General features: G+C 46.6%; 1 protein-coding gene across 2 annotated transcripts; it reads left to right on the top strand.

The window, feature by feature from the left end:
* Positions 1-275: 275 nt before the first annotated feature.
* On the top strand, positions 276-14,760 carry LOC148064363 (zinc finger protein 646). 2 transcript variants are annotated; one of them, XM_087808839.1, is made up of 5 exons: positions 276-417; positions 7,576-10,241; positions 11,170-12,276; positions 12,358-12,454; positions 12,839-12,985. In XM_087808839.1, exons 2-4 carry the CDS (start codon positions 7,738-7,740, stop codon positions 12,434-12,436), a joined length of 3,690 nt encoding a protein of 1,229 aa, XP_087664965.1. In that variant the 5' UTR covers positions 276-417; positions 7,576-7,737; the 3' UTR covers positions 12,437-12,454; positions 12,839-12,985. The 2 variants fall into 2 exon arrangements, with proteins under 2 accessions (XP_087664965.1, XP_087664964.1); XM_087808838.1 differs by lacking the exon at positions 12,358-12,454 and having other exon boundaries at positions 12,840-14,760.
* The last annotated feature ends 326 nt before the right edge of the window (positions 14,761-15,086 follow it).

Here is a 15,086-nt window from a genome sequence, read left to right as displayed (position 1 = left end):
AAAGTCTCTCAACTACAAAAACAAAACATGTTTGTAAAATAATAGAAGATAAAGAAATAGAAGATCATGATAAAGACTAAATAGTTTCTCTCGTGTAGTTGTGTTGAATTCAGGGCTGACACCAGTGTTGTGTTGACATTTATCACGACTAACTGATCCGTCAATCAAAACTGATCCGTCAATCAAAACATTTCTAAACCTCTGTCTCTGCGCGCGGTGACGCGTGAGGCTGTGCGCGCCGCGCCGCGCCGCAGCTGCGGCAGCGGCAGCGGCAGGAAGCGTGTTGTCGAGCGGCGCAGCAGTCAAAGTGGGTTGTTGATCATCGGCCGAACCATCATGTCCCAGCCGTGAAAGAGGCTCGTCTGCACCGCCTGGCCGTGCAGCCGCATCCCCCTGGGCGCAGAGGCCGATCGGAGGGTGAGTCTGCGGCGGAAAACGGCTCGAAAAAGCCTTTTTTTCCTGCTCCGTCCGCGGGGCCGCGGAGCGTCCGCGGTGTGTTCGTCGATCTTTGTGTAGCTGCGGGCTAACCCGGGGTGGCTAGCTGCCCGCTGCCCGGTGCTGCCCGCCGACACACCCGCGCTCACCGGTCTGCTGCGAGCCAAATGACCGCGGAAGGTCGAGTAGACGCGTACCCGGCGCTCGGTGGACTGTTTTCGGGCTTTTTTCCCTCTCTCGCTACCCCCGTTTGTGTGATCGCGGGGGGTGGTGCTAACCGCGAGCTAATGCTAACGTTAGCTGCTGCTTTTTCACCGAACCTCAGGACAATACAACGTGGACGGAACCAGGTGCGCGGCTGCACCGGAGCGTCCCGGTCCAGTCGGTACCTCCCGGGACACGGGTCCGGTGTGTGCAGGGAGCGGGGTTTAAGGGGTGAAAGGCGAAGCTAGTTCGCGGAAAAATGGCCATTTTTCGACGGCGAGTGAAAGTGATGGTCAGAGGGAGACCCGGTCCACTGGAGACCCGGTCCACTGGAGACCCGGTCCGGTTCTGCGGGACGTTCTCTGGTGGAGGGGTCGTCCGCGGGTCCGTGTGCAGGAGTGACGGGGAGAGACTCGTGTCCCGGCGGGTCCCGGGGAGACGGGCCAAGGTCAGGAGCCATCGTCCAGTTCACCTGAGACACCATGAAACTCCGAGTATTGTAGTTTTTAAACTCGTGTAGTCAATATTTTTCTCTCTAAGACGCAGTAACTTCTCATCACGACCATGTTTTACACTTTATTACTTTATAAAGTTGCTCTGAAATCTGGACGAACGAGAGGTTACGAGAGTCCATGATGACGTAATAATGGCTTCACTCCTCTTCCAGTCAGCTTTGTTTATACAACCAGTCCCTTGGAGGTGGAGACCATTGGTAATTTCGGTGACAAACCACCATGCTTGACCAATCACGGCAGAGTGGGTGTGGTTACGGTCAACAAGATTTAATCTCCAGAAAAACAGTGTTTTCAGTGGGCGGAGCTTAAGATCATTTTCTAATGTCAATATTTCAATGGAAAGAGATTTTTGTACAAACACACACACTGATGATACAATAGAGTCACACATCACAACAACACACACACTGATGATACAATAGAGTCACACATCACAACAACACACACACTGATGATACAATAGAGTCACACATCACAACAACACACACACACTGATGATACAATAGAGTCACACATCACAACAACACACACACTGATGATACAATAGAGTCACACATCACAACAACACACACACACTGATGATACAATAGAGTCACACATCACAACAACACACACACTGATGATACAATAGAGTCACACATCACAACAACACACACACTGATGATACAATAGAGTCACACATCACAACAACACACACACACTGATGATACAATAGAGTAACACGCATCACAACAACAAACACACACTGATGATACAATAGTCACACATCACAACAACACACACACTGATGATACAATAGAGTCACACATCACAACAACACACACACACTGATGATACAATAGAGTCAGACATCACAACAACACACACACTGATGATACAATAGAGCCACACATCACAACAACAACACACACACTGATGATACAATAATCACACATCACAACAACACACACACTGATGATACAATAGTCACACATCACAACAACACACACACTGATGATACAATAGTCACACATCACAACAACACACACACTGATGATACAATAGAGTCACACATCACAACAACACACACACTGATGATACAATAGAGTCACACATCACAACAACAACACACAAACTGATGATACAATAGTCACACATCACAACAACAACACACACACTGATGATACAATAGTCACACATCACAACAACACACACACTGATGATACAATAGAGTCACACATCACAACAACACACACACACACACTGATGATACAATAGAGTCACACATCAGAACAACACACACACTGATGATACAATAGAGGCACACATCACAACAACACACACACTGATGATACAATAGAGTCACACATCACAACAACACACACACTGATGATACAATAGAGTAACACAACACACACACACTGATACAATAGAGTCACACATCACAACAACACACACACACACTGATGATAAAATAGAGTCACACATCACAACAACAACACACACACACACACAGATGATACAATAGAGTCACACATCACAACAACACACACACTGATGATACAATAGTCACACATCACAACAACACACACACTGATGATACAATAGAGTCACACATCACAACAACACACACACACTGATGATACAATAGAGTAACACACACACACACACTGATGATACAATAGAGTCGCACATCACAACAACACACACACTGATGATACAATAGAGTCACACAACACAACAACACACACTGATGATACAATAGAGTCACACATCACAACAACACACACATACTGATGATACAATAGAGTCACACATCACAACAACACATACACAGATGATACAATAGAGTCACACATCACAACAACACACACTGATGATACAATAGAGTCACACATCACAACAACACATACACAGATGATACAATAGAGTCACACATCACAACAACACACACACACACACACTGATGATACAATAGAGTCACACATCACAACAACACACACACACACCGATGATACAATAGAGTCACACATAACAACACACACACTGATTATACAATAGAGTCACACATCACAACAACACACACACACTGATGATACAATAGAGTCACACATCACAACAACACACACACACTGATGATACAATAGAGTCACACATCACAACAACACACACACACACTGATGATACAATAGAGTAACACACACACACACACTGATGATACAATAGAGTCACACATCACAACAACACACACACTGATGATACAATAGAGTCACACACCACAACAACACACACAAACACTGATGATACAATAGAGTCACACATCACAACAACACACACTGATGATACAATAGAGTCACACATCACAACAACACACACACTGATGATACAATAGAGTCACACATCACAACAACAACACACACACTGATGATACAATAGAGTCACACATCACAACAACACACGCACACACTGATGATACAATAGAGCCACACATCACAACAACACACACACACTGATGGTACAATAGAGTCACACATCACAACAACACACACACACACACACACTGATGATACAATAGAGTCACACATCACAACACACACACACTGATGATACAATAGAGTCACACATCACAACAACACACACACACTGATGATATAATAGTAACCCATCACAACAACACACACACACTGATGGTACAATAGAGTCACACATCACAACAACACACACACACTGATGGTACAATAGAGTCACACATCAGAACGACACACACACTGATGATACAATAGAGTCACACATCACAACAACACACACACACTGATGATATAATAGTCACACATCACAACAACACACACACACTGATGGTACAATAGAGTCACACATCACAACAACACACACACACTGATGGTACAATAGAGTCACACATCACAACAACACACACACACTGATGGTACAATAGAGTCACACATCACAACAACACACACACACTGATGGTACAATAGAGTCACACATCACAACAACACACACACACTGATGATACAATAGAGTCACACATCACAACAACACACACACTGATGATACAATAGAGTCACACATCACAACAACACACACACTGATGATACAATAGAGTCACACATCACAACAACACACACACTGATGATACAATAGAGTCACACATCACAACAACACACACACTGATGGTACAATAGAGTCACACATCACAACAACACACACACTGATGGTACAATAGAGTCACACATCACAACAACACACACACTGATGATACAATAGAGTCACACATCACAACAACACACACACTGATGATACAATAGAGTCACACATCACAACAACACACACACTGATGGTACAATAGAGTCACACATCACAACAACACACACACTGATAATACAATAGAGTCACACATCACAACAACACACACACTGATGGTACAATAGAGTCACACATCACAACAACACACACACTGATAATACAATAGAGTCACACATCACAACAACACACACACTGATGATACAATAGAGTCACACATCACAACACACACACACTGATAATACAATAGAGTCACACATCACAACAACACACACACTGATAATACAATAGAGTCACACATCACAACAACACACACACTGATGGTACAATAGAGTCACACATCACAACAACACACACACTGATAATACAATAGAGTCACACATCACAACAACACACACACTGATGATACAATAGAGTCACACATCACAACAACACACACACACTGATGATACAATAGAGTCACACATCACAACAACACACACACTGATAATACAATAGAGTCACACATCACAACAACACACACACTGATGATACAATAGAGTCACACATCACAACAACACACACACTGATAATACAATAGAGTCACACATCACAACAACACACACACTGATGATACAATAGAGTCACACATCACAACAACACACACACTGATGATACAATAGAGTCACACATCACAACAACACACACACACTGATGATACAATAGAGTCACACATCACAACAACACACATGCACATACACACATTAGTTGAACTTAAAATTGATGGTTCACTCATTTTCTACTCGTCCTCGTGTCGACTAATGGAAGAGTTTTCATAGTAATTCTGTTCTTTTAGTAGTTTTTGTTACGTCCCTCTTGTATTGAAGAGATTCAAGTCTTCATGTCTCTCCGAAAAGAGACTGAAAATAATCCCAACCCTTGGTCGAGTAGAAAATATGGGAAATTTGAATTTTATGTGAACTCTGTGAATCTCTTAAAGTATACAAATAATACTAATTGATTAAGAGTTGAAACTAAGCTACATTTTCACATATTCATGTAAAAAAAGGCTATTTTCAATCACTATTAATTATATTATTGACAGAAACAACAGCATATAGTTTAGGGATTGACAATTAATTTGGCAGTTTGGTCGTATTATCTATGTTTCTATGGGCTGTATAATGGTTGTAACATTTTTTTAATATATATATTTATACATCTAGAGAGGGAGAGTTATAAGTTTGAAGTTGATTATCGCAAAATTTAAAAGAGAAATTATAGTAAATATAGATGCAAAAAAAAAAACATTTTCACAATCTTTAATAAATGTATATGTAAAACCAAGAAAATGTTCCCAAAATAAGAATGAATAATACTATAATTTGGTGTACCTTCTGTTTGAGTGAGTAATTGATTAAAATCCATATCTAAATATAGTTTCATTAATGAATCAAACAAACATTTTAAATAAGTAAAATAAATACATTTGTGAATTGTACTGAAAACGTTCATCAGCTGCTTCACTGTTTAAGATCACGACAGGAACCGTTAGAACCCAGATGGTCGTTGAAGGATTTGTTGGGATGGTCTCGGGCGAAGACTGAGTTCATTGATTTAAAGTGAGTTGTTGGTGCAAAGACCAGATTGTTTCAGTTGATGTCTGTGGTTTCCTGTCGTTCATCATTGTTTATCATGGAACTTTGGCTGGTTGTGGTTCTGAGGTTGAAGAACCTGCTGGTTCTGACTGAAGCGAGCTTCTACTCCACTGTTGCTCTTCAGACAGCATCGGTTTCCTCTGAAGTTTAAATATTTGATAGTGACTTTTCTGCTGCTATAAATTATAGACCACAGGGTTCTCAAGCTGAATATTCTTGTTGTGTTTCTTAGTCCGAGACGAGGGAAAAAAGGAATTGAACCCACGATAAACCATTTATGTTCAAAGACCTTGTGAAGCCTAACAGAAACAATCGTTCATCCTAGTATTTCTACTACTGTATTTTATTTGAATCGATAGTTTTCGTTGATCAGGAGTTTATTACCAGTTAAACTGACGCTAGATAGTTAGTGTGGTTTGTTTTGAGCGTTTCTTGTCCCTCATAAACAGTAGATAATGTCGTATCTGTGGTGTTAAAAGACGCCAAAATTAAGGGGTGTGTACTTGGTAAGATCGGCGAAAGAGAAATTTAATTTCGTTCTTTACGTTTCCAACTAATTGTCTGTGACATTTCTTCGTTGGTCGTTCCACCGTCACTTTCAAGGTCACATGTGTCAAACTCCAGGCCAGTGGGGTTTTAAATACAGCCCACCACGTCATTTATTGAGTCTTCATAGTTGGTTCAAAACCATAGTAGATCAATATTCACCTCGATATGTTGACCTTTGAAGGGCTCCGTTATTAAGCTGAGATAAGGACCGCAGATCATCAACCACGACAAGACTTGACAAGACGAATGACACTAAAACCGAGGTTGAAGGATATTCATTTAATGGGACTTTGTTGACTCTTGGAAGCGACCAAAAAGATTGCGTTTGTCTTCTGGCGTGGTTGGGTTTGACGCCCGTGCCTCAAGGGCTACATGGAAGCCAGTTGATGTTCTGATGGGAATTGGCACTTGTAATTCCTTAAACATCAACTAGAAAAGCACTGGAACGGCAGGTTTATCTGCCAAATAACTTCACAACGCAAAAAAAAAAAGGTTTTATCTGTAGGACTCTGGGGGTGTAACACAAATGGTTTCTACCCCTGCACCCCAAGTGATCCTGAAGAGTCCTCTCAGTGCTACATTGTCTCAAAGCACTTTAGGATAACTTGAAAAAAGTGAATCATGGCTCTATTAAAGTTGAAATATTTGGTTGTTACAATTGTAAATTGTGTTCCACATAGTGAGGTTTTCCTGCTTCTGCTAGTTTTTAACGGATTTTGGTCCGTGAGCAGCAGCACATTGAGGCCATACAAGTGGAAAAACAAACGCTTCTAAAACTAGATGAATCCACAAAATGTAATCTCTCTCTAAATTGGCCCATTTCTTCTTTATTTGGGGGGGGGGGTGTCACAGTCCTTCAATCACTCGAGATACCTTTGTGACTGTCAAGCATGTCAAGCACATTGGTCAAGTCATTTTTCTCTTTCTTCCCGCAGTACGACCTCCTCGGCTGGTGTGACCCGTCTCTCATCTTCGGATGGTGGGCCTTAAATCGATGGCCGATTCTTCAGTAGGAAACAACCAAGGCACACCCATGACATCGCACACCTTTCTCGCCGTGAACCGTGATTCCCAGCCCATGTCTCAGCCAGAGTACTATGGCAATGCATGATATGAGCCGAGCAAAGGGAGTCCCCTGTAAACAATGTGATATGGTCTGTCCAAGCACTCCAAGTCTACTCGAGCACATGAAAGCACACTACCAGCAGGAAGACAGCGGACGATTCGAGTGTGAACAGTGTGGGCGCTTCTACAAACACGCAGCCAGCCTTGCCAATCACAAGAAATCTCACGAGGTGGGTTCATTCCAGTGTCCAGTTTGTACCCGCACACTTCCAAATGCAGTCGCTCTGAAGAACCACCTACGTATCCATACTCTGTCCCCCAGTAGTGCCCACCCAGAGGAGGAGACTGAGGAAGTACCAGAAGAGGGAGCCACCGACGAGAGGGACTTCAATCTAACGCAGGACCACACTGAGGGGTTTGGACGCTCTCATTTGAATAACAGCAGCTTGCAGGATCATCAGTCGGTCGACATCGGAAAGAAAATCTCCCAAGGATCAGACGACGCCTGGGACAGACCCTTTAAGTGCGACCTGTGCGACCGGACCTACCGGCACCACGGTAGCCTGGTAAACCACAAGAAGTGCCACCAAGAAGGGACTTTTAAGTGTTCTGTGTGTTCAAAACAGTTCAGCAACCTGGCGTCACTCAACGGCCACGAGCGAACTCACTCAAAGTTCAAGACCAGTGGGGCCTCCATGGTGAGCACTGGTGGCAGCAACACACAGTCGGCACCAACAAACGACACCACCTCATGCTTCTGCCACCTCTGCCAGATTGCACTGCCAAGTAAGGCAGAATTTCAAGAACACATCCTCCTTCACAACTCTGCATCGCCCTCTCTGGGACTTCCCCGCAATTTCCCTGGCATCATGCCTCATAATCTAAGCACCGTTAGATCGCCTGCTTACACCCCAGCCCTGGGTGACCCTTTGCCTCTCCCACCATTGCCCACTGACAAGAGAGGTCCATATGATCCAATCATGGGACCGGCCGTCAACAACCCCATTTACACATGTGCCTATTGTGGGGCTGGTCACCCAGACCTAGAGAGCTTAAAGGTGCACTACCTGACTCATGACCCCCATCCTGCTGCTCATAGTCAAGAAAATTCGATTCTTAACTCGGACACACTAAGCACTGGATCCCAAGGTTCTGTGTCATCACCCTCCAGCGGGCGTGTACAGCAAACAAATTCTCCAGATGACGGAGAGAGGCGCTTTAAGTGTGGAGAATGTGGCAAAAGTTATAGACATGCCGGCAGCCTCGTGAATCACAAACGCTGCCACCAGACGGGCCACTTCCAATGCACCATTTGCTGCAAACAGTACCCGCATCTTGCTGCGCTGCACAGCCACCTCCGTAGTCATAAGGGACGCCACGGCAACTCGTCCATGAACGAGAGTAACGATTGGCTTTCACCAGAACCTTTAACTTTGGACTCTCAGCAGAACTACGCACCGGAAGGTAATGGTGCGACAACACCTATCCCTCTGCAAGGTAATATGGGCGAGTCTCATTTTAACCAAGATGGCGGCCACAGCAGTGGGTTGGACTCCCTCGAGTTCCATGATCGCTTTGACGGCAGCTCACTATCCCAGAGCAACTCCGCTCACAGGCAGGCTGACAGACACATGTGCGCTGACTGCGGTGAGATGTATTCTGATGTGTCTGGGATTAAATCCCATTTGTGCCCTCGTCGGGGACAGCAGCAGGGAAGCATGTCCAACGGATTTATAGGGAACATGAGCTACCATGGCTCTGGCCCCTCCTCTATTCCTGCTAGTAGTTCTAGTAGTATGAAAGAGGGCAGCAGCCAGCGGCAGTTTTCTCCAAATGCAGGCAAGAGGATGGGCAGCAATGAAAAAGATGAGGATGATGGAGAAGTGTACCAATGCTCTGTTTGCGGCAACCACTATGCCAGCCTTCGTGCACTCCGCAGCCATCTGCGCAGTCATGCCAACAACCCCACTGCACCTGGTCCTTCCAACCAGGGACAGGAGTGGCGAATCATTTGCTCTACATGTGGACAGAGCTTCTCCAGAAAACAAGACCTCCTAAATCACCAGTTGGTCCATGGACCACAAAGACAAGATGGCCAGCAGGGCATTGGTGGCGCCTCTACCAACGGCGGTGAAAAGGTGGACGGGCGCAGCCACATCTGCGTGGACTGTGGGATGTTCTTTGCCGACCGGCATCACCTGATCACTCACTTGTGTCCTGGCAAGAACAGAGCCGAGTTGGCAGTCAAACAGAACCTGAGTGAAGCCAAAGGGATGTCCGGAGGAGATGGTGTCATGGGGGGTGTCGGCGGAGGAAGTCGTGATCTTGGTGGAGATGGGCGTCGACAAATGGTGGACCAGAGTGACAAGCCCCACAAGTGTGATCAGTGTGGCCGTGGATACAGACACCCTTGCTCCCTCCTTAACCACAAGAAGTCCCACAAGACCGGCGTGTTCCGTTGCCTTGTATGTCAGAAGCGTTATTACAACCTTCTGGCCCTGAAGAATCACCAGAGGACCCACTTCGACCTAAAAAGGTAGGCTGCAACCCCCTCTAACACTTTTACAATTAAGATAGCATTTGTTGTTTGACGTAACAGTTTCACAGATATGGAATAGATAAAAAATACTTAGGTTTTTTGTTCCGTCACTGAGAATGTTAAAACTATGTATATATAAATATACACTAAGTCAGTGTTTTTCAACGTTTTTCGAGCCAAGGTACACTTTTTCCATTGAAAATAAACATGAGGCACGTCACCACCCAAAATGTAAAACAAATAGTACTATGTAGATCTTTTTTTTTTTTACGACTGCACATCGACCTATCGGTTCAATAACCATTTGATTGACGCACAGAGCCGCCAATCTCAGCTCTCTTCTCTTTTATTTGCAGATGAATAATATTTTTTGACTAATGAGGTAAAATTTGATATTTTCCCACGCCCCACACTAGTGTGCCACAAGTATGAAAGAATCTTTGTTCTGGTCCCAACGAATAAGAATGCAGAAGACCTAATTAATTAGTTGTTAAGTTCAAGTGCGTCAACGTGTGCGTGCCATGTTGTTTTTCGGAAGAAAATGTTTTTGATTCTTGATGGGAGGCTGCATATGCAAATGATTGTTTGAGCATTTGGACTTCTAGGTTTGCTGGACTGAATCGTATTTGACTTCCAAGTTTCTGTACCAATGATTAGAACCTCCAGTTTTACAAACTTTACACGGCTAGAAACGAGTGTTACAGTGTCGTCAGGAAAATGTGTTTTGTATATCCTTGCATTGTTTATCTATAATCTCTTCTAGCAATAATTCAAGTCATGATTCAAAGAGCTAGAGGCTACTGGTAACATTCTTTCATGAGTAGCTGCCATTTTCACTGATTTTTCTCAGAACTTCCCTTTGTCCCAGTTTGCATCCGCCCGTTGAGCCGGTTACATAGACTTACCTGCTTGGGTCTCTCTGCAGGCACAAGTGTGAAGAATGTGGAAAAGCCTTTAAGATCCAGAAACAACTGATCAACCACCTGCGGCTGCACGAAGAACACAGGGCAAAAGGTCTCGTTCGAACTGGAACGAACGGCGCACGGTTCCAGCAGCCTGGACCATCTCAAATGCAAGCAATGAGGGGGGAGTCCTCAAAGGGTCCGATGATGGGGGCCAAGTACCAACAGGGGTTCAAGAAACCATACTCCTCTGCCGGTACGTCCAGACCCCAGAAGTTTGATCCGTCAGAATCTGGCCGGCGACCTTTTTCCTGTGAAGAATGTGGCAAGACCTACCGTCACGCTGGGAGCCTGGCCAACCACAAGAACCTGCACAAGATAGGTGAGTACCACTGCAATGTGTGCAACTCTACCTACCCCAACCGGCTGGCCATGAAGAACCATCTGCGGCTGCACTTTGCCCAAAAGAAGCACAACTGTCAGGAGTGTGGCAAGGGCTTCCGCACACAGCGCCAGCTCGCCACTCACACGACCGCCGGGCTTTGCAAGGGCCCTCAAGGTCCCGGAGCCCAAATGGACTTTGAGTGCGATGGTTGCTGCGAAGGCTTCGCTACAGCAGAGGAACTGGCAAGCCACGACTGCCCGGCTCAGCACCTGCCGTCGTCCTCGGCGACCAGCAGCTCCACCACCATCAACATGGACAGGAGTTCCGTAGACCTGGACTCGGACGAGCGACCCTACGCCTGTGACCTTTGCAGCTGCGCGTACAAACATGCCAGCTCGCTGTTGAACCACAAACACACACACAAGACTGGAAACTTCCGCTGCAACTTCTGCGATAAACCGTACACTAACTACATGGCACTTCGCAACCACATGCGCATACACACGCAACGCAAGAAGCACATATGCCACACGTGTGGAAAAGCCTTCCGCCTCGCCCGCTTCCTACGAAATCACCAGAAGGTGCACGAAGAGGGGGCCACGCCCTTTGGCTGCCCCACGTGCGGAAAGAGCTTCCAGGGAAGGTCCGGCTTGGCCCGTCACCGCTGCGGGGAGAATCAGGTGGGCATGGAGGCGAGGAGGAAGACCCCGGCTGCACCAGCAGAGGGCGATGAGTGTCGCTACACGTGAGTCCTCTGGCTTTTAATCTTGATCTGGACAAATTGTCAAACTGGAGGATATAAATTTTAGTCTCATGTCTATTCCAGGTATATGATCTCCAATCCGGCTTCCTTGGGACCGTACGCGTGCCGGAATTCGGATTTTTCTGAAGTTTGGACAAATTGAATTAGTGGCGAGATCAGATAAGTCCTCCCTGTTTACTTCCCGTCTGCCCACATTTCACGCACATACTCACGCACACATATACAGGATGTGTCATGTTGTTGTTGCCATGTTTGTCCAGGTCTGGGGTTGGGAGTATTTGCAGCTTGTTGTGCTGCACACCAGGGTAACACCCGCCACCTCTTTTCATCTATGAACTTGAGATTTGCTCAAAGACGAATAGTCGTGTGTGTGCGGTGCAGCCAGCAGCAGATACGCCCCCGACATTTTCAAAATGTTTTCAACTTAAGCCGGATTTAAGATCATATACCTGTACCAATTGAAAGTCCTGATTCTGAATGGACTCTGATGTTGACTGAATCTCGGGTGTTAATGTTCTCTCTCTCTCTTGCTCGCCCCTGCACAGGTGTGACCAGTGCGGTCGCTCCTACCGTCACGCCAGCTCCCTCCTCAACCACAAGAACACCCACACCGTCGGCATCTACCACTGCGCCGTGTGCCTCAAGACCTACTCCAACCTGCTCGCCCTCAAGAACCACCGTCGCATCCACTCCGAGACACGTCGCCACAGGTGCCACGACTGCGGGAAGGCCTTCCGCGTCGCGTCGCAGCTGTACAACCATCGCCGAGTTCACCAGAAGCAGCGGGAGTTGACGTGCCGTTCCTGCCAGCGCTCCTTTCCCACGTACGCCAGCTTCAGACTTCACATGGAGATCAGCCACGGGGAGGCACCGCAGCCCCGCCCACCCAGAACCCTGCAGGCCCGTCCAGGGAGCTCCCACGAGCTAGGCTGGGGGTCCGGTCTAGATTTCACTCTGATGCAGGAGCAGGGACTCCACCCTGGCGATTTGGTCAAAGGACGACGCGACTCTGTGCTGAAGACCCACGTATGTGACCAGTGCGGACGGTCCTACCGCCACGCCAGCTCCCTGCTCAACCACAAAAACAGCCACAAGACTGGGACCTATTTCTGCAGCTCTTGTCAAAAGGAGTTCCCTAACCTGATGTCCCTGAAGAACCACCGACGCATACATACGGAGCCTAAACGCTACCAGTGTCCGGAATGTGGAAAGTCCTTCCGGGTCTCCACGCAGTTGATCTGCCACCGACGCATCCACACCAAAGAGAAGCCGTTCACCTGCTCGCAGTGCGACAAGCGCTTCTCCTCGCGGTCCAACCTGCGTCACCACATGAAAGTGCACTGGGGCGGCGGCTCTACGGGGACCCCGGTGCACGGCGTGGCTGGACCTAACTTTCTTAGCATGTCAGGAGGACCTTATGTATGAGGTGAATACTTTGATTTAAGAGGTCTTTGTTACGAGGCTGAACTAGTGCTGGACCCATCCAGGGCTGTTTTCCCCCCCCCGGTCCTGGAGTTACTTCCTCAAGTCAGGTGTGGACTTTGAGCGCTTCATGAACTCGTGAAGCACATCTGCACATCGTCTTCTCCAAAATCTGGACGGGGAAAACCCGGGACTCTGTGACGTCCACGTGTAGGACTCGCCGACGGCTTCGTCACCTTCTCTCACACCAGTGCTCTCGTGGCCTTTCGGCCATGTTTGTAACCTTTTATTTCACGACCACGGTGGGTGTCACACTTACGGACTCGGCCGCAGCTTCACCATCTTCGACGTTTACAGTTCTCGCCCCCCTGAGGCCCCCCTGAGGCCCCCCCGACGAGACTTCTTGGACCTCTGCGACACAAACGCTTGCACACTACACAGTTGGACTGTTTTATGAGAGAGGGTTCCCACCAGTGTCGCTGTGCCACCCTTCAAGACATCCACTCAGCAGACATCTGGACCGACTGCCGGGGTTTGTACATGTGATGCAGCGATTGGTCCGATGATGTCATCACATGTAAATGGTTTCGTCTGTATCCTCTCCTCTTCCTGTTTTTGTAAGAGAGCGATCGTCTTTATCCTAGAAAAGACTGTCGTCACGGCGACGCTTGTAGGTGTGTTGATGTCACCCCTGCCCACCCCCAACCCCCCCCCCCCCCCACGCGTGACCTTCAGATCATGCACCTGTGCCCCCCCCCCCCTAGTTACCTCTTATATTTATTTAACGTTCTTCTCGTGACTGTGTCCATATCCGAGCGACTTTATCGGCGTGCAGTGATGTCACGTAGCAGTCATGTGATCTAGAACGTGTCGAGCTCTGGCTCCACCCCCTTCTGCATTTCAAGTAGCTTTTAGAAGAGAAAAAAATGTAACGGTTTGTTTGTTTGCGTCCTGTAACGCTGCTCACTTTTATAAACTCTGTTTTGATAATTTGTTTCTAAACTCGATCATTTAACCTGAAAATAAAAAAAACGGCTGATGCTCGGCTCAAGACGTTTGTTTCGTGGTTGCTTTTTGTTGGCCTTTTGAACTGTTCGACCAGTTCTCTGGGCTCGGTTCAGGAAGGAGCTACGACGGTTGTTGGTCTCCATCTAATGACGGACGGACGATGATTTTTTTCTTAAAAAATAGAAATATTCAGGACAAGTTCCAGGCACAGGTTTGTCTTTTCGGTCCCGGATCAAAGAGGTTCTTCTCAGCAGTGATGCTTCTTCAAAAATAAGTGGCTCGTGGCCTTCATCCTTCTAATCCCTCGCCGCCTGACGAAGCAACTTCTTTCTCGCTCTCTAAGGAGTTTCCACGGTCTTGCC

The sequence above is a fragment of the Callionymus lyra genome, chromosome 15 (genome assembly GCF_982586985.1).
Source record: "Callionymus lyra chromosome 15, fCalLyr1.hap1.1, whole genome shotgun sequence".
In the NCBI taxonomy this organism is placed as follows: Eukaryota; Metazoa; Chordata; class Actinopteri; order Syngnathiformes; family Callionymidae; genus Callionymus; species Callionymus lyra.
The sequence above is the reverse complement of the archived record's forward strand: the minus strand, read 5'-3'. Positions and strand labels throughout refer to the sequence as shown.

Excerpts from the sequence above, each read along its gene's own strand:
- LOC148064363 (XM_087808838.1), top strand. The coding sequence starts at position 7,738 with ATGGCAATGCATGATATGAGCCGAGCAAAGGGAGTCCCCTGTAAACAA. Across the intron at positions 10,242-11,169 it reads ACCCACTTCGACCTAAAAAG|GCACAAGTGTGAAGAATGTG; the intron begins GTAGGCTGCAAC and ends GTCTCTCTGCAG. Across the intron at positions 12,277-12,839 it reads GGCGATGAGTGTCGCTACAC|GTGTGACCAGTGCGGTCGCT; the intron begins GTGAGTCCTCTG and ends GCCCCTGCACAG.